General features: G+C 43.2%; 1 protein-coding gene across 1 annotated transcript; it reads left to right on the top strand.

Annotated features, from left to right (window-relative positions):
* Positions 1 to 557: 557 nt before the first annotated feature.
* On the top strand, positions 558 to 7,185 carry LOC116989936 (nuclear factor 7, ovary-like). Its single transcript, XM_033047489.1, has 5 exons — positions 558 to 606; positions 689 to 784; positions 1,877 to 2,110; positions 7,037 to 7,059; positions 7,155 to 7,185. Exons 1-5 carry the CDS (start codon positions 574 to 576, stop codon positions 7,183 to 7,185), a joined length of 417 nt encoding a protein of 138 aa, XP_032903380.1. The 5' UTR covers positions 558 to 573.
* Positions 7,186 to 26,490: the final 19,305 nt, after the last annotated feature.

Here is a 26,490-nt window from a genome sequence, read left to right as displayed (position 1 = left end):
TATACCGGTCAGTTTAACATCTCACTAAACCCTCCATGGGTATTTGAGGCCAGGACACGTTCACCCTGAAAACCTGCAGCAAACCTGGAGACGGCAGCGTGCGCTGTAGACACTCGCGGTACAGAGGGGTCACAAGGGATCAGCAGCTCCCAATCAGTGAAAGCAGTTTCAAACCAGGAAGTGGCAGGAGTTAAAATGGCTTCTAAAGAGCAGGTCGAGAAATTAACAGAGGAGACAGTTTGTCCCATCTGCCTGGATTTCTTCACCGATCCGGTTATCCTGGAGTGTGGTCACAACTTCTGCCGCTCCTGTGTCACACAGAGTTGGGACAGGGAGGAGAAAAACTCCTGCCCGGAATGTAGAGAGGTGTTTACAGACCGCACCCTCAAAGTTAATCGGGCCTTGGCGAGACTGGCTGAGAAAGCTCGAACACTGAGCCTGAATACGGAAGAGAAGGAAAGTAAACTTCACTGCGAGGAACATCAGGAAGAACTGAAGCTGTTTTGTGAAACTGACAAGAAACTGATCTGTGTGATTTGTGCAGCTGGGCGGGAACACAAGTCTCACAGCTTCATGCCGGTTAAAGAAGCTGTTGAAACCTACAAGGTAAAAGCAAACCGACTACGATCACTTGCTTGAATGTATATTGCATGTTTATTGTCTAACCCCCTTTCTCTCTGATTCCCAGGATCAGGTTAAATCATCCATACAATCTCTGATAACAAATAAATCAGCCATCCAGGAAATGGAAGAGCAACAGAAGCAGAAGATTTCCCAAGTCCGGGTGAGGCCTTGCTGTGTGGCATTTCTGATCGTGTTGTGTAGTTTTGTATTTTGGTTAATGCACTACAGCGTAGCGTGGCAGCAGTTAGTTGCGCTGTTTCACTGCTCCGGTGAATTCGGTTCGACCCTGACTTTTGGTATTATCTACGTGACACTTCCATGTCCCACCCCCACCGCTCTCTATCCCTCCCCGAGTGTAACTCTCCCCTTAACCCCCCCCCCCCCCCCGCCCCCCACCCGTCCCTCCCCTGGTACAACTCTCCCTTGACCACCCGCCCCGTCCCCAACACCCTCCCATGGTACAACACCCCCCCCCCCCACTTCCAACCCCGGAACAACATTCCCCTACCCCACCCCCTCCCCTGGTCCACTCCTCACCACCAAACCTTTCACCTCCCCTGGCACAACTCCCCACTACCCCTCCCCTGGAACAAGTCTGTCCTCCCACCACCAAACACCCACTCCTCAGGCATAACCCTGCCCTCCCTCTCTCACACAACTCTGCCCACCCCCCATGCTTCTTACAGTATAATTTAAGGGTAAACAAGCAAGGAAATTATGTCATTTCAATGTATAATTCTCTGCATGGGGGGCGCTGCCTGGTTTTACCACCACCAGGGGCGCTGCCCACTGGACCCCCATCTCTCTTCCTCCTTTTTCAGTTTTTCCCTGTCTCATGCCTGATCACAGGATATGGGGAGAAAGCAGGAATGGGGTACTAATTCTGGTTGATCAGTCATGATCATATTGAATGGTGGTTCTGGCTCGAAGGGCCGAATGGCCTACTCCTGCACCTATTGTCTATGTTTCTATATTCTCCCCGTGACCAGGGTGGGTTCCGCCCACATCCCCCAGACATGTTGGTTTAATTGTTTGCTGTAATGAAGCTGCTGAAGGCGGGTGATCTGGGAGTCGGTGGGAGTTAATGTGGACATGAGGGCCATTGTGTTTCAGGGAAACGGGAGGAAATGAGATTAATGGGATTATTCTCAGGAACAGCATAGATATCGATGCGCCAAATGGTCACCTTCTACTTCACAACGAAATAGAATACAGAAATATTTTCTGACAATCTTCACCTTTCATTTGACAGGAGCAGTCACAAAGCCTCAAGTCGCACGTCACATCTCAGTTTGCTGAACTGCACCAGATTCTCGTGAAGAAAGAGCAGCGCATTCTCGGAGAGATCAAGGAGGATGAGGAGAAGATTCTAAGTCCAATGGAGAAAAATCTTCAAGACATTCAAGAGAATTTAAACTCTATTGAGGAGGAACTCTCAAAGCTGCAGGGGCGAATGGAACAAACAGACATCATGTCATTTCTGAAGGTCAGGGGTTATGTTTGAATCTCGTTCAATGAAACTGCAGTCACAACATTGGGAGCGATATATTTGTGCAAATGCAACTTTTATCAATTCCTATATTTATCCAACATCCCTCATACAAACATGCTCTGCTATTTCATAATCCATAGTAGACGAATTAGACCATTCGGCCCATCAAGTCTACTCCGCCATTCAATCATGGCTGATCTTGCTCACATTTTCAACTCCATTCACTTGCCTTCTCCCCAGTGCCTGATGGCCTGCATCTCAGGGTACTTAAAGACGTGGCTCTAGAAATCGTGGGCGCATTTGGTGATAATTTTCCAATGTTCTATAGTTTCAGGATCAGTTGCTGTGGATTGGAGGGTAGCTCGTGTTATCCCACTTTTTAAGAAAGGAGGGAGAGAGAAAACAGGGAATTATAGACCAGTTACCCTGACATCAGTTGTGGGGAAGATGCTGGAGTCAATTATAAAAGATGAAATAGCGGCACATTTGGATAGCAGTAACAGGATCTGTCCGAGTCAGCATGGATATTTACGAAGGGGAAATCATGCCTGACTAATCTTCTGGAATTTTTTGAGGATGTAACTAGGAAAATGGAGATGGGAGAGTCAGTGGATGTAGTGTACCTGCACTTTCAGAAAGCCTTTAAGGTCCCACATGGGAGATTAGTGGGCAAAATTAGAGCACATGGTAATGGGAGTAGTGTAGGTAAAGGTATAGGTTCTTTATTGTCATTATAACGTGTAAACATGTACAAGAAAATTAAAAATGCCAACCAGTCAGTGCACCATTCACACATTATCTAAAAGCTAACGATACGTAAAAGAGAAATATCTGAAATAAACAACTAAAATAAATAACATGAAAAAAACAAGCATAAACACACAACCATACATTCTTCTGTCGATTGCACAATCCCTTTGGTATGTAGCGCTCATTTGGTGGCTATATTAAGTGTAGTTATTGCTGTGAGATAAAAACTGTTTTTGAGTCTGTTTGTCCTTGTCCTCATTGGTCTGTACCATCTGCCTGACAGCAACAGTTCAAACAGGGAGTGCCCGGGATGGGAAATGTCCTTTATAATGTTCTGGGATTTTTTGAGACAGCGGGAACTGTGTAGGTCCTCCAAGGTGAGGAGAGGGCAGCCAACAATCCTCTGGGCGTTGTCAATAGCCCTCTGGAGCGCTTTCCTCTTAGCCGCTGTGCAGCTGGTGTACCACACGCATACACAGTATGTTAGGATGCTCTCTATGGAGCACCGATAAAAGGACAGCAGCAGTCTCTGGGTGATGTTGTTCATCCCGAGCACCCTCAGGAAGTGCAGTCTCTGCTGGACCTTTTTCAGCAGCGCAGAGGTGTTCACGCTCCATGTCAGGTCCTCCTCAATGTGGATTCCCAGGAAGCGGAAATCCGCCACCCTCTCCACACAGTCCCCTCTGATTTTTATTTAGTGAATGCAAAGTCCTTTAGCCAAGCAGTTGCCTCTTGATCTGCTGTATGAAGGGTGACAAGTCCTCCTTTGAGTCTTTGTTGAGGGCATGCTTCAATGATGTGTTGCATTGTTTGCTGCTCTCCACAAGCACACCGTGGGGTTGGGCTGCTGCCCCATTTGTGAAGGCTGGCCAAGCAGGGGCCATGTCCAGTCCTGAATTGTTGGTAGGCAAGGACTTCGATGAGGCGTCGCTTGGATGCAGAGAGGCCTTCAACATTCAGCTGTAGTATTCGGAGAGCAGGTCCAACTGCTAGGTGCTCTTGAGGCTGGTCGTTGTTGCTGCTTTCGGCTTTGGGTTAATGACTAGGATTCTTTGACTTGGCTCTCAGGCGTCGCCTTGTAGAATTTAGTCTGCTGGAAGGATCATTGGCTTCCCCAGGCGAGCCTGGGCACTGACGGGGGGCGCGACGATTGATGATTAATGGTGTAATGTCCGTTTTATTCTTCCTGTAGTCTATTATGAGCTCCTTGGTCTTTGAGGTGTTGAGGAGCAGGTTATTCTCTCCACACCACACTGTCAGCTGCTCCACCTCATCCCTGTAGGCGTACTCATCCCCCCCAGAGATGAGCCCCACCACCGTGGTGTCATCCGCGAATTTGACAATGGTGTTACTGTGGTGGGCGGGGGTGCAGTCATATGTATAGATGGTGTAAAGCAGGGGGCTCAGCACGCAGCCCTGTGGAGAGCCGGTACTGAGGCTGAGGGCCGTGGATGTGTGATGGCCCACTCTGACTCTCTGGCTGCGACCCGACAGGAAGCTATTTATCCACTTGCAGGTGGAGTGAGGAAGTCCCAGGTCCCCCAGTTTGTCCACCAGTTTGTGGAGAAGGATGGTGTTAAAAGCAGAGCTGTAGTCCACAAAGAGCATCCGTACTGACATGGACAGTGAATGTGAGTGGATAGCATCTACATTTGGATAGCAGTAACAGGATCTGTCCGAGTCAGCATGGATATTTACGAAGGGGAAATCATGCTTGACTAATCTTCTGGAATTTTTTGAGGATGTAACTAGGAAAATGGAGATGGGAGAGTCAGTGGATGTAGCGTACCTGCACTTTCAGAAAGCCTTTAAGGTCCCACATGGGAGATTAGTGGGGAAAATTAGAGCACATGATATTGGGAGTAGTGTACTGACATGGACAGTGAATGTGAGTGGAGGGCGAATGAGTGGGAATTAATGGGCATGTGAAATAGAATAGGGTACAAGGAATTGGATTGTGGGAATAGAAAGGAGGGTAATGCAGATTACTTTCACAACATTCCAGTAGCTTTCAGACAAGCCCTGAATTGCCAGGATAATGAAAGCTACGGATTAAATGCAAGCAAATGGGAGCGGTGTAGGTGGGTACAGTGGCAAGCATGGGCATTGTGGGCCGAAGGGCCTTTGTCTACACTCCATGTCTTGAGATTGGGTTGCCTATGTGACCTTCCATTTCGTGAAGATATGCAGGAGAATGACATAATATATTGATCTTCACCTTTCATCTGACAGGATCAGTCACACAACAACTTTCCTTTTATAATCTTTTTATTCATTTTTTTCAAAAACAAAAACAAAAAACAACAAAAAAATAATGATCAACATAACAATGATATTGATACATAGGGATCAGGGTTACATTAATAACAGGGATAACCTAAATATGAGTCCAGTGTCAAAATACACATTGAGTATAGACCTCCCGGTCTCTATGTAAATATAGTTAAGTGTTTAAAAGAAAACTTGTATATATATAAAAACAAAAAGATAAAAACAAAAAAGAAAAAGAAAAGAGAAAAAAGAGAAAAACAAAACCCCCCTAAACGAGAAAAAAAAAGCAAAACTGATCTGGGCTGCAAAGAATTTCAACAATTGAAGTCCCTGTTTGTCGTCAAGTCCGTTCCACCGTATAAAGGTAAAATAATTATTATAACGGTTGGAGAGGGGACAATTTATGTTGTGTGAAAATGTTGAATAAATCTTCCCCAAGTCCTATCAAATTTAACCAAAGGTTCAACAATGTCACTCCTAATGTTTTTCTAAATTTAAACATGATATCGTTTCAGAGTACCAATCGAGTGTGGTCGGAGGATTAGAATATTTCCATTTAAATAAAATAGATCTTCCGACAATTAATGTGGTAAAAGCAATCAGCCGATGAGCCAGAGATCACAACCCAGTTTGCTGAACTGCAGCAGATTCTCACTAAAATAGAGCAGCGTTTACTCGTTCCTTCTCTCCAGAGATGCTGCCTAACCCGCTGATTTACTCCAGCATTTTGTGTCTACCTTTGATTTAAACCAGCATCTGTAATTCTTTCCTCCACACATATTCTCTCTCTAGTTGTCCCTTTGACCTCGGAGGGAACCATTCTCTCCCGAGTTATTCTTTAGCTATTAATATACTTGTTGTATCTCTGGGGATTCTCTTGTTTGTCGTGACTCGTGACTCTGTTTTGTTCTGCTGATTTTCTTTTAATTTACTCCTGCACGATTTTATACTGCAAAACAAATTGCTTGACGACAACAACCTGTACCCGACTAGTGCCTCACACCCTTTGTGGTTCCCTCATCCTGATACGTGATCTTATGTTACATTACCATCTGCATCGACCAGACCTGTGACCGCAAATTCCACATTCTAATCACTGAATTTCTGACAGGATTTGCTCCAGGCCACTTTGAATTTTACATTTGTGTTTTGGTATCAGCAGAACCAGTGATACATTCTCCATCCACACACAATCTAATCCATCGTTAATCTTAAATCCCTCCAACCAATCATGATTAACAGCTTATTGTTGGGTAACATATGATAAGCGTTTTTCGACACTGGGCCTGAACTCGCTGGAGTTTAGAGAAATGAGCGGGGACATCATTGAAACTGACCGAAGAGTGAAAGGCTTGGATAGAGTGGATGTGGAGAGGATGTTTCCACTAGTGGGAGAGTCCAGAAGAAGAGGTCCTAGCCTCAGAATTAAAAGATGTAATGGAATTTTAGTCAGAGGTTTGTGATTTAGTGGAATTCTTTGCCACAGAAGGTTGTGGAGGCAAAGTCAGTGGATATTTTTAAGGCAGAGATAGATGGATTCTCGATTAGTATGGGTGTCTGAGATTATGGGGGAAAGGCAGGAGAATGGGGTTAGGAGGTTGTATAGTGGAGTAGGCTTAATGGGCCGAATGGTCTAATTCTTCTCCTATCACTTATGACCCGATGACATTATTCAGCTGAAAATTCATAACACGTCCAGACTTTCCTGCACATTGCCTCCTCTGAGTTATAGCATAATTTTCACAAACATTTAACAACCCCCCTGCATTGGTTCCATAAATGTAATGTCCTCTGTGTGACAACGTGAGCGCGAGTCAGAAAATTGTAATTTTCAACTATGTAAAATAACTTGCGTTAAATTGCTGTTCCCTCAGTCAATTTCTGCTTTATTTATTTCAGGAGGAAGCTGGTCGCAAGAGGAGGTAGGACATGCTCTTCAGTTAAACTCTGCACAGATTTGTAAAGTCACATAAACATGTCGTCATGAAGGTTATAACTGGTTATTTAATATTTCCAGAATTAGTGAGAGATGGTGCCATACTGGATGAGAAATTCGATCACCTCTTCTGGTTGAACACAGTGTTCAGAGAACCCTGTGTTGCGATTCATCAAGGTAAAACATATGGATTCCTTTCTTCTTATGTGGGTGACATATTTAAGTTGTAAATAGATGCAAAGTTTGACCGTAATGATGAACTGAAGGGGAACTAAAGTTTGATACCAGCACCAATCTCACCAGTTGGGAAGCTTCACAGTCAAGTGGTCAGCTGGAGATGTCAGAATCCTAAACACATCCAACACAGGAGCACAATACAACCAAGACACAGACTGCTAGATGAACTAAAACATCTTAACCCCATCCGCAGAAACACGTCACGATACGAGTTTGAATTCTACCAGGTAGCCTTGACTTAATTAAATCTGAGGTATTGAAAACCGGTGGGAATTTGTTATTTGTAGATTTTAGTTCTGCATTTAATAACATCATCCCCAGCAGAATGGCGGACAAACTGTCTGATCTGGGTGTTAATGCAAACACATGCAGATGGATAAGGACTTCCTAACAGACCACCCACAGACTCAGGATGGGGTCCAATTACTCCCCAGTCCTGACGCTCAGCACAAGAGCGCCACAAGGTTGTGTGCTGAGTCCCATCTTGTATACAATATACACTTATGACTGCACACCAACACACAGTACAAACAGGATCATCAAGTTTGCGGATGACACGACTGTGGTGGGACTGATAAACAACAACGACGAGTCTGCCTACAGAGATGAAGTCCAAAAACTGACTGTCTGGTGTACCAAAAACAACCTGGTACTCAACCCATCAAAGACAAAATAACTGGTCGTTGACTTCAGGAGGAAGAGGAGAGAGGAACCTGCTCCTTTATACATCAAAGGAGACATGGTGGAGAGAGTCACTGGCTTTAAGTTCCTGGGAATAAACATCTCCCAGGACCTCAAATAGCAAATGAACACCGTCACTCTCGTGAAGAAGTCACAGCAGCGGCTGTATTTCCTGAGGTCTCTGCGGAGAGCAAACGTCTCACAGCCGCTGCTGTTGTCCTTCTACCGATGCGCCGTGGAAAGTATCCTCTCCTATGGCATCCTGGTGTGGTTTGCTAGCTGCACAGTGGCTGAGAGGAGGGCGCTGCAGAGAGTTATAAAAACTGCACAGAGCATTACAAACGCTCAACTGCCCTCCTTGGATGAGATATATAGGGCCTGATGCTTGCGCCGGGCCACAAACATCAAGCAGGACACATCCCACCCTGCCAACCACCTTTTCACTCTGCTACCCTCTGGGAGGCGATTCAGGTCTCTGAAGGCTAAAAAATAGTTTCTACCCATGTGCGATAAAAGAGCTTAATTCCAACAGAGAACACTGCGGAAGCAAAATGTAATTCCAAGCAAAATGTAATTCCAAGAAATGCAACATTCTTTTAAAATTATTTTTAAATACTTATTTATTATTTTTACTAATAAGTGTACATATGTGTCAATGGTTGTCGTGTTTGTATTTTTTAACCGGAGGAGATGCAATGGAATTTAGTTGCACAGTATTGTGCAATGACAAGAAACGTATTCATTCATTCATTCATTAAATCTATATGGCTCAGATCCAAGCGTGTTTGTCAGGACCAAAAACACTACATGCAAATCTCCCCTCTCGAGCTTGGCTGTTGAATCAGGTCCAATATTACACTAATGTGTTCTAAGCAACCTGTGAAACCTGGGATTCCTGCTTTATGCACTTTTGTGTCTATTAACCTGTTCCTTTCGAAATCAGTTACCAGCCTCTGTGCCACTATGTTAAACAAAATCTTGCCTTCTACCAACCTCCCCTCTCCCTTCTTCCCCCTCCCCCCAAATCCTTACCCATCGGATTGGAGTATGGAGCATCGGGCGGTTGGATGACGAGTTAGATGCATCCGCCTCCCCTCCACCCCCTCTCCCCGCCCGCCCCACCGCCGGGAGGGTGGGAGTTCATCTCAGTTAAGAGTCCGGGACAGTTTATTTTTACGACGTTATCACCAATAGACAATAGGTGCAGGAGTAGGCCATTCGGCCCTTCGAGCCGGCACCGTCATTCAATGTAATCACGGCTGATCATCCACAATCAGTACCCCGTTCCTGCCTTCTCCCCATATCCACTGACTCCGCTATCCTGAAGAGCCCTATCTAGCTCTCTCTTGAAAGTATCCAGAGAACCGGCCTCTATCGCCCTCTGAGACAGAGAATTCCACAGACTCACACCTCTCTGTGAGAAAAATTGTTTCCTCGTCTCCGTTCTAAAAGGCCAACCCCTTATTCTTAAACTGTGGCCCCTGGTTCTGGACTCCCCCAACAACGGGAACATGTTTCCTGCGTCTAGCGTGTCCAAACCCTTAAAAATCTTATATGTTTCAAAAATATGCCCTCGCATCCTTCTAAACACCAGAGTATACAAGCCCAGCCGCTCCATTCTCTCAGCATATGACATTCCCGCCATCCCGGGAATTAACCTTGTAAACATACGTTGCACTCCCTCAGTAGCAAGAATGTCCTTCCTCACATTAGGGGACCAAAACTGCACCCAATACTCCAGGTGTGGTCTCACTAGGGCCCTGTACAACTGCAGAAGGACCTCTTTGTCCCGATACTCGACTCCTCCTATAAAGGCCAACATGGCATTGGCTTTCTTCACTGCTTGCTGTATCTGCGTACCTGTATCTGTATCTACCTGCTGCTGACAAACCAGCAACTTCTTCCTGGATACTTTATGACCTCCTGTGCCAGCTTTTCCAAGAAATTAAAATGTCTCACTCACATTGCTTCTTACTTGTGGAACAAACCAATAAATCATCCACATACTGTTTCACATACTTTCTCAGGGTACACCTTATAATCATATAACAATTACAGTACGGAAACAGACCATCTCAGTCCCTCTAGTCCGTGCCGAACACTTACTCTCACCTAGCCCCATCTACCTGCACTCTGACCATAACCCTCCTTCTTCTCCTGTCCATATACCTATCCAATTTATTTTAAATGATAAAATCAAACCTGCCTCCACTTCTTCCACTGGAAGCCCATTCCACACAGCTACCACTCTCTGAGTAAATGGGTTCCCCCTCATTCTACCCCATAAATTTATGTCCCTTAATTCTCAAATCATGTCCTCTTTTTTTAATCTTCCCTACTCTCAATGGCGACCAATATTGTACACCATACTCCAGAATCAGCCTCACCAATGCCTTGTACAATTTTAACATTACATCCCAACTTCTTTATTCAATGTTCTGATTTAATAAGGCCAGCACACCAAAAGCTTTATTTACCACCCTATCTACATGAGATTCCATCTTCAGGGAATTATACACAGTTATCCCTAGATCGCTCTGTTCAACTGCATTTCTCAATTCACTACCATTTACCATGTACGTCCTATTTTGATTTTGTCCTGCCAAGATGTAGCACCTCACACTTATCAGCATTAAACTCCATCTGCCATCTCTTAGCTCACTCTTCCAAATGGCCCAAATCTCTCTGGAGACTTTGAAAATCAGCTTCATTATCCACAACACCACCTATCTTAGTATCATCTGCATATTTACTAATCCAATTTACCACACCATCATCCAGATCATTGATATATATTACATACAACTGTGGACCCAACACAGATCCCTGAGGCACCCCACTAGTCACTGGCCTCCAACCTGACAAACAACCATCCACCATTACTCTCTGGCATCTCTGGTGCACCTTCCAAATCTACCTTTAACATCTGATTAAAACATGAGGCAAGTATTTAAATCCCTGCGGCATCCTAGCCATGTGGATTCAATATTTCTTCTTAATGTTCCTATCATAGCTATGTTCACCACTATCTTAATATAATTATTATTTCCTGATTACCATACCTGTTCACATCCCCAACATACCTTATCCATTATCTGCCTCTCTACTAGCCTTCCCTGACCTCCTCCTTGAGATCCCTCCCTCCCTTGGGGACCCCAGTCGTGTCAGGGCTCATGTCCAGATTTATTTCACTCCTAATAGGGCATTTGAGGAAACGCTCTCCCAAAGATATTAATTATTGGCATGGGATTCTCTGCCCCCTGTTTGACTCTGTCATAGGACTGACTGTGTGTCGGTGCATTACTTATTTCAGTTTTTCCAGCCAAGTCTGTTGTTATTGACAACATTGTCTTTCCTTTTTCATGCTCTTTCTTTTCAGCTCTTCATGTTAAAGTTGCAACACTTTTCTGTGCAACTCTTCCTGCGGGTCTGCAAGTCTGTTTGTTATCTTTGCAATATTTCTCGACCACATGGACCAAATAATTGTTGAACCGGGGGTGGGACATAGATGACAATCCCACCACCTCCCCCAATCTAGACTTCTGATTTGAGGAGGCATGACATCCACCACAGTGGTTCAGAATATAGTGTTCATTCTAGTAAAGTGTTCATTAACTGGTTGCCTTTTATTTCTTGTTCAGTTCGAGTCCCCACTCTTTCAGCTGGTTCTCCAGATAGGCTGCTGGATTCTTTGCCTGTCCCAGTGGATCTCCCCTTAATGCATTGGGGTCCATCTTAAGTGGGTAACATTATCTGAGGGCCTGCCATACCCTCTGCCGGACTGTGTCAAACAGCATGACATTGTTTATTGCATTATTCACAGCATTTTTATACAAGCCATCTTCAGTAGTTCTGTCAATTTAGTGATTCCTATTACTTTCACCAACAGTGCCTTCAACTCCCATCGCCAATAAACATCCCACATTCTCCTCCTCCAAAGCCCCAATCCATTTTCCTGCCCCATCATAAATTTTGGGCAAGATATTTTTGGCCCTCTCGGGTTCTGGGTGCCCCAAAGGATACTTTGTGTCTGTCCTGCTCTTTTCTTTTTAACGCAGTATCATCAATTTATCCCTCAATTACTATTCCACTTCTTCTATCACCATGTCTTCCCACTTTAATCCTCTTGGTGTGCCTTCCTTCACATTTTAAACTCAATTTCCTACATCTCAGATTTTCTAGCTTCCTTTGTAGATTAATCCACCTTACTTTTAAAATCTTCCACTGACTTCTCCAGATTTATTACTTTCACACCTGTCATCTCCTACTTCTGTTGTCTCCTCACTGCCTGCTTTCCTTTTTCTCTAAACTGCTTAAGTACATCTAATTCCTTCCCTCTCCTCCTTTCCCACTTATCTGTGGCATATAATTCATACCTAACACTTCCATCTAATCACACATTTATCTTGACATTTCCTTTCTTTCTCCTCATTTCTCAATGCTTTCTTTAGATACAGGAATCATTTTGCTGAGCAATCGAACTGCAGTTATTTATTAACTTACTTACTTATTATATGATCTTTCTTTGTGCACTTTATCAATTGTTTGCATCTTAAAAACAGGTAAAATACAACAGATTAAAGTAAACCATACAAACTTTCACTTTTTCTGTCAAACAGGGGTGTTTAAAGGTGTTTTATTCCAGAAATATCCAGTAGTTTTAGCATCATACCCCTTTAACTCATGTTTAACACATTGTTTGCCACCTTCCCTTTTCTCCTCCTGGGCCCCATAGATTTATTATCCTTCTCCAACCAGAATGTTTATCTAAGCAAACCATAAACACTGCTTATTTTTTCAGCAATTAACTTATTTCCAATTTTTTAAAACCATTCTCCCTACTATTTCCAAATTCCAATTCCTAGTTTAAAATGCATACGAGTAACAAGTTTCCAAATTAACTCACTGAAAAGAAATATAAAAGAAACATCAGAAAAAAACAAACACAAAAAACCAACTTTCCCCTTTTTATTAAGAAGGAAGAAGGCAATAAACACCCCTTACAGCAAAGTACGTATGCACTAATTCACCTCCCCCGCTTCGTTTCTTAAAGGACATTCACACCTCCCCTTATAACATATGGCTTCTAACACACAAAGAACCCAAACGCAAACACATATATGAACTTCTGAATTCATTCAAAAACCGTTTTTTTTACACACTCACATTCATTCCATTCTTACTTCAAAGAAATTAAACAATTTCCCCCACATTTTAAAGTTTCAGAACACGTTATAATTATTTTTCTTTTTAAAAGTTAAAGTAGGATAGTCTAACCCCCTGTCATTCAGGTTCCTGAACGCTGTGATTGGACATTGATTCAGCTCCTGATTAGTCAGAATCACCGACACTCAAATTCTAACCACACCCCGCTAAGATCACAACCAATCAGACTCCTAGTCACTCAACTGCTGGCCACACCCCACTCCCTTTCTCCTCCAGACCAATAAAGCACATTTCCTCCTTTGTCTTTGTGCAGTGTGGTCGCAGGCAAGTTTCATTTCTTACACAAACAGCTTCTATCCTTTAGCAATAGTGATGTTATGCACTTCTTCCTCTTTACTTTATCTGCCACATTACTTCTCTGCTGCTCTGTGCCATTTAACTCTACCTAATGGATTCAATATTGTTTCTCTGCAATTCTACCACAAACTCCTTTTTCCCATCTTCTTTAATCTCCAAAACTGAGAGCACTTCCACTGCTTATTTCACCACTGAATTATCTTCATTTCTCTCCCTTTCTCCTTTTATTCCATCTTCTTACCTCTTTAACAGTTCTTCATTCCATGTTCCTTTCCTTGCTTCCCATTTGCCTCCTATTGGTCAGTTCTAACTTCCAAACTTTAGGTAAGTTTATAACTTCCTATTCTCTTTTAAACTACTCAATGCTTCTTCTCTGAGCTCTTCTTCTCAGCTCTGTCTTTCTCTCCTAGCCCTTAACATTTCACACTTTTACACTACCCCTGATTTCACATAAATACATAATATCCTGTCTGATCAATTCCCCTTTTCTCCACTAGGAATGGTCGCCACAGGATAATAACTGCCACATGTGGACACTGCCCACTTCTCAACAGTCTAATCCACCACGGATCTCGCCCTCTGCTCAACGATCTAATCCGCAAACTAACTTCTACATGGATATCGTTCTCTTCCCAACGATCTAATCCACACATGCCTTAGGATTCTTTCCTTACCTAGACAAGCCTGCACTCTTCTCAACAGGTGGTCTCTGTAAAGTCTTATATATATTCTGTACAAAATACTACTTAGCTTAACTATTTTCTACTTACCCTATTGCGCGGACTTCTCGAGCAATCCTCCACATCTCCTAGACAATTTAGTGCCAGATTATTGGGTCGGAGAAACCTTCGAACGACCTAGGCACTTCAATGGCTTCCCATGAACAACAGGTTATTAGTCCAAATAAAGCGGAAAACCGCAATATTTTGTATAGTGGCCACTTTTTTCCCTGTTGTCCCTTGGAACCACAATGAGACTAGGAAGCACCTCTGTCTGTCTTTAAATTAATGGTCTCTTACCGACCCTGCTCGTTGAGACGCAGCGGGAGAGAGTTGCGAGTCGGAGAAGAAGGGAGATAGACTGCAGTGAAAGCGGTCGCAGACGCGGAGGGCATATTGTATCAGGGTATCGGCCGACGGCCTGTATAGGTCCGGCAAACGGTGCTCTGGCAATATTCCCTGCTGTTACAAAATGATGGGAGAGAGTGGGTCTAGTGGTATGGAGGCCAATGGAAGAGAGGATAACGAAGAAAGGAGTGGGAAATCGTGGGAGCACGGGGTAGTCCCAGGAAGAGCAGCCGTAAAAGAAGGAAAAACAATACTGGTGGATCGGAGAGTGAAGACAAGGAACCAGAAAAGGAAATTTCGTTAAATGTAGTGGTGAGGTTTGAAGGAGAAGGAGGAGTAAAGAAGATAGATCCATTGAAGCTGACAAAAATAATCAGGGCCCAGGTTGGGGAAGTAAAGTATGCAAGAGTGCTGGAAGATGGAAACATGCTAATAGGGTGCAACAGTGAGGCTCAAGTTGAAAAGGCAATGAAAATGAACAAGATTGACAAAATCAAAATAATCAAAGTAGTGAGAGTGGGAGAACGGAGGAGGGCAGGGTGTAAAGGGGTTATCTATGGAATTCCTCTCAAAGTTAATATGAGTGAACTGGTTCAGGAACTCAGGAAGAGATGTGAATTAATTATGAATGCCAAAGGAATGACCAAAGGAGCAAAGAAAGAGGAAACTGAGTCAGTCCTGGTCGAATTCAAGACAGAATCCCTTCCAAAAGTGGTCCAATTTGGATTCATGCGATATAGCGTAAGAGAGTACGTACCCAAACCAACGTGGTGCTTCAAATGTCAGAAATTTGGGCATATAGCTAAAATATGCAAGGGGGCGAGGAAATGCGCAAGGTGTAGTGGGGACCATAAATATGGTCAGTGTGGAGATGGGGTCAGACCAAAGTGCTGTAATTGTGGAGGAGAGCATAGTGTGGCTTACTGGGGATGTGAGGTGATGAAACGCGAAGCTGAAGTACAAAACATAAGAGTGAAGGAAAAGGTCTCCTATGCAGAGGCAGCAAAGAGGGCTGACCCTACAAAACAGATGAATGAAAGAAGGATCAGGAGGGAACAAGATATGGGCATAATGGAGACAATAAAAGAAAAAGAAAAGATAAACCTGGTTATATTTATAGCAGGAGTAATAAATGCGACAGCAGAAGTAAAATCCAAAATAGAAAGGATCCAAATCATTGTAAAGGCTGCAGTCCACCACTTGGGCATGGCAGGATTGAAGTGGGAGGAAATACATGATGGTCTCAGTATCCAGGCGAGCCAAGAGTCAACATGTGTGGGTTAATAATATTAATGTTAATCCTACAATGGAATGCACGAAGCTTGTTAGCCAATGGGCAAGACTTTAAGCAATTCATAGACAGTAGGAAGGAAAAATCAGATGTCGTATGTATCCAGGAAACCTGGTTGAAACCAAGTTTAGATTTTGTTCTGTATGATTATGTTGCAGTGAGATGTGATAGGGCAAATGGGGGAGGAGGGGGTTGCGCCACTTTCATTAAAAAAGGGATACCATACAAGGTATTAGGAATTGGGCAGGAACAGGAATATGTGGTAATAGAAGTATGGTCTGAGAGGAGGAAAATAGTGGTAATAAATTACTATAATCCATGTAAGCGATTAGAGGTCAATAAGTTACAGGAAGTAGAAGGCCAGAGCAAATCTAATGTTATTTGGTGTGGGGAATTTAACGCACATAATACATTATGGGGCAGTGGAAAGTCAGATAATAATGGGCAGGTAATTGAGGAATTATTAAATGATGGTAATCTAGTATGTCTAAATGATGGAAAGAAGACCAGGGTAAATGTTAGGACAGGGAAGGAGTCTGTGTTGGACCTTACACTTGTTTCTAATCGGATTGCTGCTAAATGTGACTGGGAAGTATATGAAAAGGGTACCATAGGAAGTGATCATCATCCTGTGCTATGCAAAATAAATGTTACTTTAATTATGAGTAAAGAAAACAGAAGTGGACGATGGGTTTTTGGAAAGGCTAATTGGGAGAAATTTAAGGAGGAAAGTGATAGATATGTAAAACCGATACAAGAAGAGACTGATATAGAAAGCTTTGAGAATAAATTGTCAGAAGGTGGAAAATGGAAGGTGCTATAAGGGAGTGGAGTTATCCTATCCTAACAAATGGAGATCAAACTGTAGTCTCAAATAAAGACAAAGCAGAACTAATGGTTAACACTTTTAGTAGGGTTCACAGCTCCCACAACATATCAGATGAAGGAAGAAGAGGTAGGGAATGAACAAGAGAGGAAAATGTTGAGGCCTTGCAAAGGAAAGGTATCACAGAGGACAAGTACAATATTCTATTTAATTTGGGGGAGCTAAAGAGAGCTCTGGCCAAGTGTAAGAACTCAGCCCCAGGGAAGGATGATATTTGTTACATAATGATAAAGCATCTAAGTGAGGAGGGACTCCAAAAGATACTTGCACTATATAACAAGGTGTGGGAAGAAGGGCGAATACCGGAGAGGTGGAAGGAAGCAATCATTGTGCCTATTAGAAAACCAGGGAAAGATGCAAGTAATCCAGTAAATTATAGACCTATAACTTTAACAGCACACATGTGTAAACTGATGGAAAGAATGGTAAATGAAAGATTAATGCATCTAATGGAAGAAAAAGGTATAGTGGCTAATTATCAGAGTGGATTTAGAAAAGGGAGAGGCACTAATGATCCAGTTCTGTGCTTGGAAGATGATATAAGGAAAGCACAAGTCAAAAAAGAATCTGTAGTTACCATATTTTTTGATGTAGAGAAGGCTTACGATATGTTGTGGAGAGAAGGTCTTCTAATAAAGCTGCATTTAATGGGAGTAGGAGGAAATATTTTTAACTGGATAATGGATTTTCTCAACGGTAGAAGTATCCAAGTTAAAATAGGGTCAGACATCTCTAGTAAATGTGTAGTCGAGAATGGAACTCCCCAGGGAAGTGCGATAAGCCCGATCCTATTCTCAATCATGATCAATGATATATTTACAAATATTCAACCAGAGATGGGGCGATCGCTCTTTGCAGATGATGGCAGCCTAGGGAGAAGGGGGAGGAATATAGATTTTATCGTGGAAAAAGTACAGCAAGGGATAGCCCAGGTGGAAGAGTGGGGAGGGAAATGGGGTTTTAAATTATCTATAGAGAAGACAAAGACAATGGTTTTCACAAGGAAGAAAATTAAAGAGGATGTCCAGTTAAAACTATATGGCAACAATTTGGAAAGAGTAAAAGATTTCCGTTTCCTGGGGGTTCATTTTGACTCCAGATTAACATGGAGGGTCCACATTACAAAAATAATTGAAAAAAGCCATCAATGTAATGAGATGCTTGGCAGGTTTAGAGTGGGGAGCAGATGTATTATCTCTTACACGTATTTATGTATCATTGATCAGATCCAGACTAGAATATGGCAGTATAGCTTATGGGTCAGCATCTAAGTCAGTAGAGGACAAAGAGTTCTGCCCTACAGTATTGTGGCCATCTGTGCCAATATGGTTACTGAACATCCCAAAAGTTGATCTGGAGATATGGGAGGCAAAAAAGAGGAACAAAAATTCAGACCTAAAGACAGAATATCATAACCATATAGATAATAGATACAGGGAACACCTCTTAATTTTCACAGATGGATCAAAGGACCCAGTAGCTGAAACAACAGGGGCGGCTGTGGTAGTCCAGGGGATGAATGTTGAGCTTTACAAAAGAACAAATAACTATTTGACAGTATATACAGTGGAACTGTACGCTATTTTGATGGCAGTTCGGTGGATGGAACAGGTGCAACCATGCAAAGTATTAATATGTAGCGACTCATTATCTGCAATCCACAGTATTGGGTCTGGTGCATCCCATAGGTGGCCTGACCTAGTGTATGAAATCCTGCTACTATTAAGCCAAGTGACAAGGAGGGGCAGTGACGTGCTTTGTTGTGGGTCCCAGCACACATTGGTGTTCTAGGGAATGAAAAGGTGGATAAATTAGCAAAGGAGGCTGTAAAAAAAAGAAACATAGAGGTAAACTTACAACTATCCAAATCTGAAGGAAAACACATTGTGTGGAAGAAAATAAATCAGGAATGGCAACAATACTGGGAACAGGAGACAAAGGAGAGACATCTCTATTCGCTACAAAACAGAGTGGGCATTACAGCAAGAAGAGGGGGGAACAGGAGAGAACAGGTAGCATTAACAAGATTGAGGATAGGACACACTTACCTGAACAGCACATTAAAAATATTGGGAAAACACCCTACTGGGCTGTGTGAGGAATGCCATCAACCAGACACAGTTCAGCATGCTCTAGTTGCATGTAGGAGATACGAGACAGAAAGAGGATTTATGATCATTGAAATTAGGAAAATTGGATTGACAGATATACCAGAAAAGAACATTCTAGAGTGTGGAGGGAAAGGAAAAGGAATAAAGTTGTTGTTTGATTTCTTGAGGGCCTCTGGGCTTATAAAAAGGATCTAATGTAAAGACATGAGGACTGTGGAATGAAGCCAGAAAGTGGCAGCAATGCAACATTGCGGATGCCAGCTGCCGTAAAACTCCAAAGAAGAAGAAGAAGAAGAAGAAGAAGAAGAAGTAACTCAGCGGGGCAGCCAGCATCAGAGATAAGGAACGGCTGACGTTTCGGGTCGAGACCTTCTGGACCCGAAACGTCACCCCTTCTCTCCAGAGATGCTGCCCGGCCCGCTGAGTTACTCCAGCATTTTGTGTCTATCTTCGGTTTAAACCAGCATCTGCAGTTCCTTCTTACACTGCGATCATCCATACACTAGTTGTACCCAACACATGAGGGACATTATAGAGACAAATATCCCACAAACCTCTACGTCTTTGGAATGTGGTCGGAAACCGCAGCTCCCGGAGAAAACCCACTCGGCCACATTGAGAACGTATCAACTCCGTACAGACAGCAGCCGCAGTCAGCATCGCACCCGCGTGTCTGGTGCTGTAAGGCGGGAACTCTACCGCTACGCCGCCGTGCCACCCAATTGGACTAGAACTGTTTTAGGAAGGAACTGCAGATGCTGGTTTAAATCGAAGATAGACACAAAATGCTGGAGTAACATAGGGACGGGCAGCAATTCTGGAGAGAGGGAATGGGTGACGTTTCGGGTCGTGGTTTCTGAAGACTGGTCTCGGCCAGAAATGTCACCCATTCCCTCTCTCGGGAGATGCTGCCTGTCCCGCTGAGTTACTCCAGCATTTTGTGTCTATCTTTGGACTAGAAGTTTGTTTTTCTTGACGCACTAGGGCCTCCGCCATTCCAACTGAGGCATGTGATGAAATTTCGTTCATTGTGGTGCTGGTTCCCATCACCAGAGTGATATCGAGCGGGCTGAAGAATTGTGCAGTTTCGCGGCGTTTTCTACCCCAATGATGGTGAGTTTCTGCAACGCGCTGCCAGGGATGGTGGTGGAGGCTGATACGAGACAGGCGGTGAAGAGATGTTTGGATTGGCAACTGTTCATCGCAGTTCTTGTTCAAATGACGATTATTCTTACTTGACTTCACTCTAACTTTATATTTAACCATCGTTTTACACCCCACTTAGTTTCTTTTTTCTGTCCTGCTCTAAACTGTTCCATAACATTCCCAGCGTTTACATTTATATACCGGTCTGTTTAACATCTCACTAAACCCTCCATGGGTACTTGAGGTCAGGACACGGTCACATAGAACACGTTCACCCTGAAAACCTACGGCAAATGTGCTGGAGACGGCAGCGTGCGCTGTAGACACTCGCGGTACAGAGGGATCACAAGGGATCAGCAGCTTCCAATCAGTGAAAGCAGTTTCAAATCAGGAAGTGGCAGGAGTTAAAATCAAAGATCATAGAGGAGCAAGATAGACCACTCCTCGAAAAACGCGTATAATGACGCGTGTGATTGGCGACGCTATTTGTTGAGGCATTTTATTGGGCTTCCCCCACACTGTCATGGCGTCCTCATGTAAATCTTCACATCACTGCTCCGCTATCAATTGTTTTAATCGTAAATCTAAACGACCAGACCTGTCATTCTTTAGGTTCCCCGGTAAAAAAGAAAGGTAAGAAAATATTATTATTTTTTTTTGTCGATATTCTGTGGTGAAAATGTTATTTTCTGTTCTCCCATCAATGGCCATTGGGAAACTAGGTTTGTCGGTACAGTAGAAAGTTAGTAGACTTATTTTTAATAGATCTTTACTTACCACTATAATAAAGACAATTTTAACACTTCTGTACGTTTTTGGTTTTGTTCTTGTAAGGGTGCAATGGTGGGCCGGGGGGGTTCGGCGGTGTCGGCCGCAATCAAAGGTACGAGAGGAGCTCTGCTCTATAATCTTTGGTCGGAATGGGACGGCTGCACGTTATAATGTGCTATCGTTCCACTCCCTCTCCCCCCTTCTCCCTCTCCCCCTTCTCCCTCTCCCCCCTTCTCACTCTTCCCCCTTCTCCCTCTCCCCCCTTTTCCCCTTCTCCCTCTCCCCCCTTCTCCCTCTCCCCCCTTTTCCCTCTCCCCCCTTTTCCCCTTCTCCCTCTCCCCCTTCTCCCTCTCCCCCTTCTCCCTCTCCCCCCTTTTCCCTCTCCCCCCTTTTCCCCTTCTCCCCTTCTCCCTCTCCCCCCTTCTCCCTCTACCCCCTTCTCCCTCTTCTCCCTACTCCCTCTCTTCTCTCGATCTCTCTCTCCCCTCTCTTCTCTCGATCTCTCTCTCCTTCTCTTCTCTCGATCTCTCTCTCTCTCTTCTCTCGATCTCCCTCCCTTCCCTCTCTCCCTCCCTTCCCTCTCTCCCTCCCTTACCTCTTCGTGAGAGTTGGCAGCTCTGCTATGCCTTGGGTCCAAAAGAGGATAGAAATAAAATACTTAATGGTCTTTGTAAGAAGATTTTAATAAGCTCTTCTACGTTTAAGGTAAATTGACATATTAGAGGCAAAAAGCATCTTCAATATACAGGTCTCTCCACACAACTGAAAACAATTGCATTTAAGTGATATATCATCCATTGTTCAGGCATGTAGTTATGATCATCTTTTTTCTTATTAGTTAATCCTAAATGATATCTCCTGTAATTTCAGATGTCAACAGTGGGTCCAGAATACTCGTCGACAAGATCTCCTGCACCGAACTGCAGAGTATTTGTCAAATAACTGCCCTCTTATGTACATTGTGTGAAATTGTGATTTGTTAACTGCACAAACTAATGCAAATGGCGATATATTTATTATTGTATCTACATTGGACATTTTGCTCTTTGGTGTCAGAATGCGGGGTGGGAGATTGCAACCTTCACGTGGTCCGCCCTGTTTCGACAAATGCAATCAACCCGGTGTGCACAGTCAAATAAGATCAAATAGAACAAGTTGTCCTACAACTTTAGGCTGTGCACGCCATACGCAAGAAGAAGAAGAAGAAGAAGTGCCAGAACGCAGTCTGAAGAAGGCTTCCGACCTGCAACGTCACCTATTCCTTTTCTCCAGAGATGCTGCCTGACCCACTGAGTTACTCCAGCATTTTGTGTCTATCTCTGTTTAGACTCGTGGGTGGAGATTGCGGCTGGTCTGGTGATCTAGAACGAGGGCCAAAGTCTCAGAATATGGGTAATGATATTTAGTAATGAGACAAGGAGCAGTTTCTTCACTCAAGGGCTGGGAATCTTGGAATTCTTGATCGCGTGAGATGGTGGAAGTCGAGTCCTTGAAAGGAGAGATATTTTTTTCAAATACGAAAAGGATGAAGGATAATGGAGAGAATGTGGGAATAAGGTGTTGAGATGCAGGATCAACAATTATCTTACTGATGGTGGTGTGAACTTAGATGGCTTATCCTTGCTTTTATTTCTTACAGAGATACAGCGCGGAAACAGGCCCTTTGGCCCACCGCGTCCGCATTGACCAGCGATCCCCGCACACTAACACCATCCTACACACACTAGGGACAATTTACACTTATACCAAGCCTACAAACCTGTATGTCTTTGGAGTGTGGGAGGAAACCGAAGATCTCGGAGAACACCCATTCTGTCATGGAGAGAACCTACGAACTCCGTACAGACAGCACCCACTGTAAGGCAGCAACTTTACCGCAGCACCACCATGCCGCCCTTAATCCACTAGGGCACTAGGTTACAATAAACTTCCTACATATTCCAGGAATGCATCTCATAAAAATGGGAGAGGTTTAAATGCATTGTAAAATCTGCTGTCAGTTTCCTAGATCGGTATTGCTCTAATGGCCTCTTTGTATCATTTTCTTTGATTTAAACCATCCATTGTTCTGCATTTAGATTTTATTTTTTCCCCTGTGGATCACAAGGCACTGTTTGTTTCAGGGGTGACTCTAAACTCCAGCGTAATTTGACAAGACAGCCAAGAGGGCAAACACAGGCAGTTCAGATCTGCTGACTGTATCGCATGAGAGAACAAGAATGAGACCAACTTGTTTTTTGCAGATCATCAACCCCTGACTGATGTTATCAATGCCGATGGTGACTCAAGGAGACTCAACCAGGTGGTGGTTTACAAAGGTCCATGCCCATTGTTCCTCATGGCATACCACCAGCCTCAACAGATCACCTAGTCATAGAGTCTCACAGCGTAGAAGCAGGCCCTTCAGCTCAACTTGCCCACGCTGGCCAACATGTCCCATCTACACTAGTCCCACATGCCTGCATTTGGCCCATACCCCTCTAAACCTGTCCTAACCATCAAATAACCTAACAGAACTGTCATATGAGGAAAGGTTGAAAAGACTAGGCTTGTATTCACTGGAGTTTAGAAGGATGAGGGGGATCTTATCATATTGTCTACAGTGTACTATGTTTACAGATTCTGTTGTGCTGCTGAAAGTAAGAATTTAATTGTTCTATCTGGGACAAGATAGATTCGGGAAATTGTTCTACATGACAATAAAACACTCTTGTTAGATGCAAGGGGATCTTATAGAAACATATAAATGAATAAAAGGACTGAACAAGCTGGATACAGGAAAAATGTTCCCAATGTTGGGCGAGTCCAGAACCAGGGTCCACAATCTTAGAACAAAGGGGAGGCCATTTAAGACTGAGGTGAGAGAAAAACTTTTTCACCCAGAGAGTTGTGCATTTGTGGAATTCCCTGCCACAGAGAGCAGTGGAGGCCAAATCACTGGGTGGATTTAAGAGAGAGTTAGATAGATCTCTAGGGGCTAGTGGAATCAAGGGATATGGGGAGAAGGCAGGCACGGGTTATCGATTGGGGCTGATCAGCCATGATCACAATGAATGGCGGTGCTGGCTCGAAGGGCCAAATGGCCTCCTCCTGCACCTATTTTCTATGTTTCTAGAACACTCATCCAGCAATCCTCGAGCCCACCAGCTCATCCCGTAGTCAATTCATCAGCTTTTCCATAAGAACTTCCATCAGTTCTTCCAAAAGAATGACAATCAGACAATCTCGATAACCCTCAGCCCATCAAGCAGCCCCTTAATTCACCCAGAAGTCTGAACTATTGAATGCTCACTGCATCTCTTTCCATGTCGGCAAGTTAATATCCAGCTGCATGAACCATGTGAAAAGGGAATAAATAGATGCATGTGGTGCAGTGATTTGTGCAGCACTATAGGCCTGGAGACCAAGAGGAGTTTACCATTGAACGGAGTTTGAACGGGGGGCTTGAGGCCCCCGACCGAGGAAGAACAAAAGGAAGGGACTTGAACTTTATTTCGCCTTCCATCACAGTGAGGAATGTGTAGGAGTCACTGTGGTGAATGTCCGTATTAAAATGTGTTTTTGAGTGCTGTTGCTTTTAATTGTATGACTGACCTGGCCAATGAAATTCCTCGTATGTTGCAAAACATGGCAAATAAAATCTGATTCTGATTCTGAAAAGCCTTTCCCTTCCATATTCTTTCCTCTGATCTTTTTGCAGTTGCCTGCCTTTCTGTACTTGTTGCAAGAGATTGTCATGGCATCCAGCATTATCGGAGAATGTAGAATTAAAGGCAGGCAATGCCAGTTTTAAAGATGGTTATTTGCCTCAAGATTGGATTATTGTATCTCCAGAACCTCCCCAGAGGCTCTGGGAGACACAAGGTTCAAGAGGGAACACAAAAAGCCTAATTAGGAAGAATATTAAGAGTATGATTTTCAATTAAAATACTGTAATTGATGGAACCTTGCCTTTAAATTAGTTGTTGGATGAAACCCTGATGGTTCTCACATTGTCTCTTTAAATTTACTCTCCTTTTCACACTTGCATTAAAACACACAGCCACCGCCATTCACAGTGATACTGCCCGGCAGTCTCATAATTACAGTCAACACAGCCACATTGACAGCCACATAAAATGATGTAAATAAAAATTGTTTTCCTTGTTTAAGAAGTTCAATTTACAATTATTTGAAATTGTGGGGGTTGGTACAAAATACTGCTGACCCACAAATGTGTTGCTATGAGACATTCACATTTAAAAAATCCATGTCTCAAAAAAAGCAAGAAGGTTCCCATGTTATTTGACAAACTTATCAGATGAATTTAAATACGTAGGTATGTATGCATTAGTTTTGCTCCTAATTCCTTTTTCCAAATCATTAATATATATGGTAAACATTTGCGGCCCCAACACCAAGCCTTGCGGCAAAAAAATCAGAAGATTAGTCAACCATGATTTCCCTTTCATAAATCCATGTTGACTTGGACTAATTATTTTACTGCTATCCAAATGCCCCATTATTACATCTTTAATAATTGACTCCAGCATCTTTCACACCACCAAAGTCGGGCTAACTGGTCTGTAATTCCGTTTTCTCTCACGCTCCTTTCTTGAAAAGTGGGATAGCATTAGCTATCCTCCAATCCACAGGAACTGATCGTAAATATATTGATCGTTGGAAAATGATCATGTGTATAAATATATATGTATGTGTATATATGCATGTATGTGTATATATGCATGTATGTGTGTATATATGTATGTATATATGTTTATATATGTGTGTATGTATGCATATAAATGTATCCATATGTATGTGTGCATTTGGATGTGTATACGTGTGTATGTATGTATGTGTGTATATATATGTATGTGTATATATATATATGCATATATTTATTATTACTATATAATTATATATATAATTGCCTTTAAGGTTTATGCACATCATCTTACAAGACAAATGAATTAATAGTGATTATTTAAATCAAAGTTGCTACTGATCCATGAGAATAAACTTTATTATCTCTAACTTGCCTCTCACACACAGACACATTCATATAAATATATAAAATATATATACGTTAAATTTAATTTTGTGCAGTGTGTGTTAAAGGGAAACTGCACAATACAATGCAAGGGAAACTACGCAAAGGAGGGGGCTGTTCCCGCTACCAGATACTCGAGGATCTTTGCTTTGGATCAAAGATTATAGAGGAGCTCTATAGTCTTTGCTTTGGATCACAGCGGGTGGCATACCGGAAGTCGCGTGTCGCTTAAAGAAATGGCGGCCGTGACGTTCCGTCACGTACTACACGTCATTCCATTGGATTTCGGAGGAGTGGTCTATCTTGCTCCTCTATGATCTTTGGTTAAAATGGCTTCTAAAGAGCAGGTCGAGAATTTAACAGAGGAGCTAATTTGTCCCATCTGTCTGGATTTCTTCACCGATCCGGTGTCACTGGAGTGCGGGCACAACTTCTGCCGCTCCTGTATCACACAGAGTTGGGACACGGACGGGAGAAACTCCTGCCCGGAATGTAGAGAGGTGTTTACAGACCGCACCCTCAGGGTTAATCGGGCCTTGGCGAGACTGGCTGAGAAAGCTCGAACACTGAGCCTGAATACGGTAGAGAAGGAAAGTAAACTTCACTGCGAGGAACATCAGGAAGAACTGAAGCTGTTTTGTGAAACTGACAAGAAACTGATCTGTGTGATTT

This window comes from Amblyraja radiata, chromosome 30, assembly GCF_010909765.2.
Source record: "Amblyraja radiata isolate CabotCenter1 chromosome 30, sAmbRad1.1.pri, whole genome shotgun sequence".
NCBI lineage: Eukaryota > Metazoa > Chordata > Chondrichthyes > Rajiformes > Rajidae > Amblyraja > Amblyraja radiata.
This window is presented reverse-complemented; position numbering and strand designations above follow the sequence as displayed.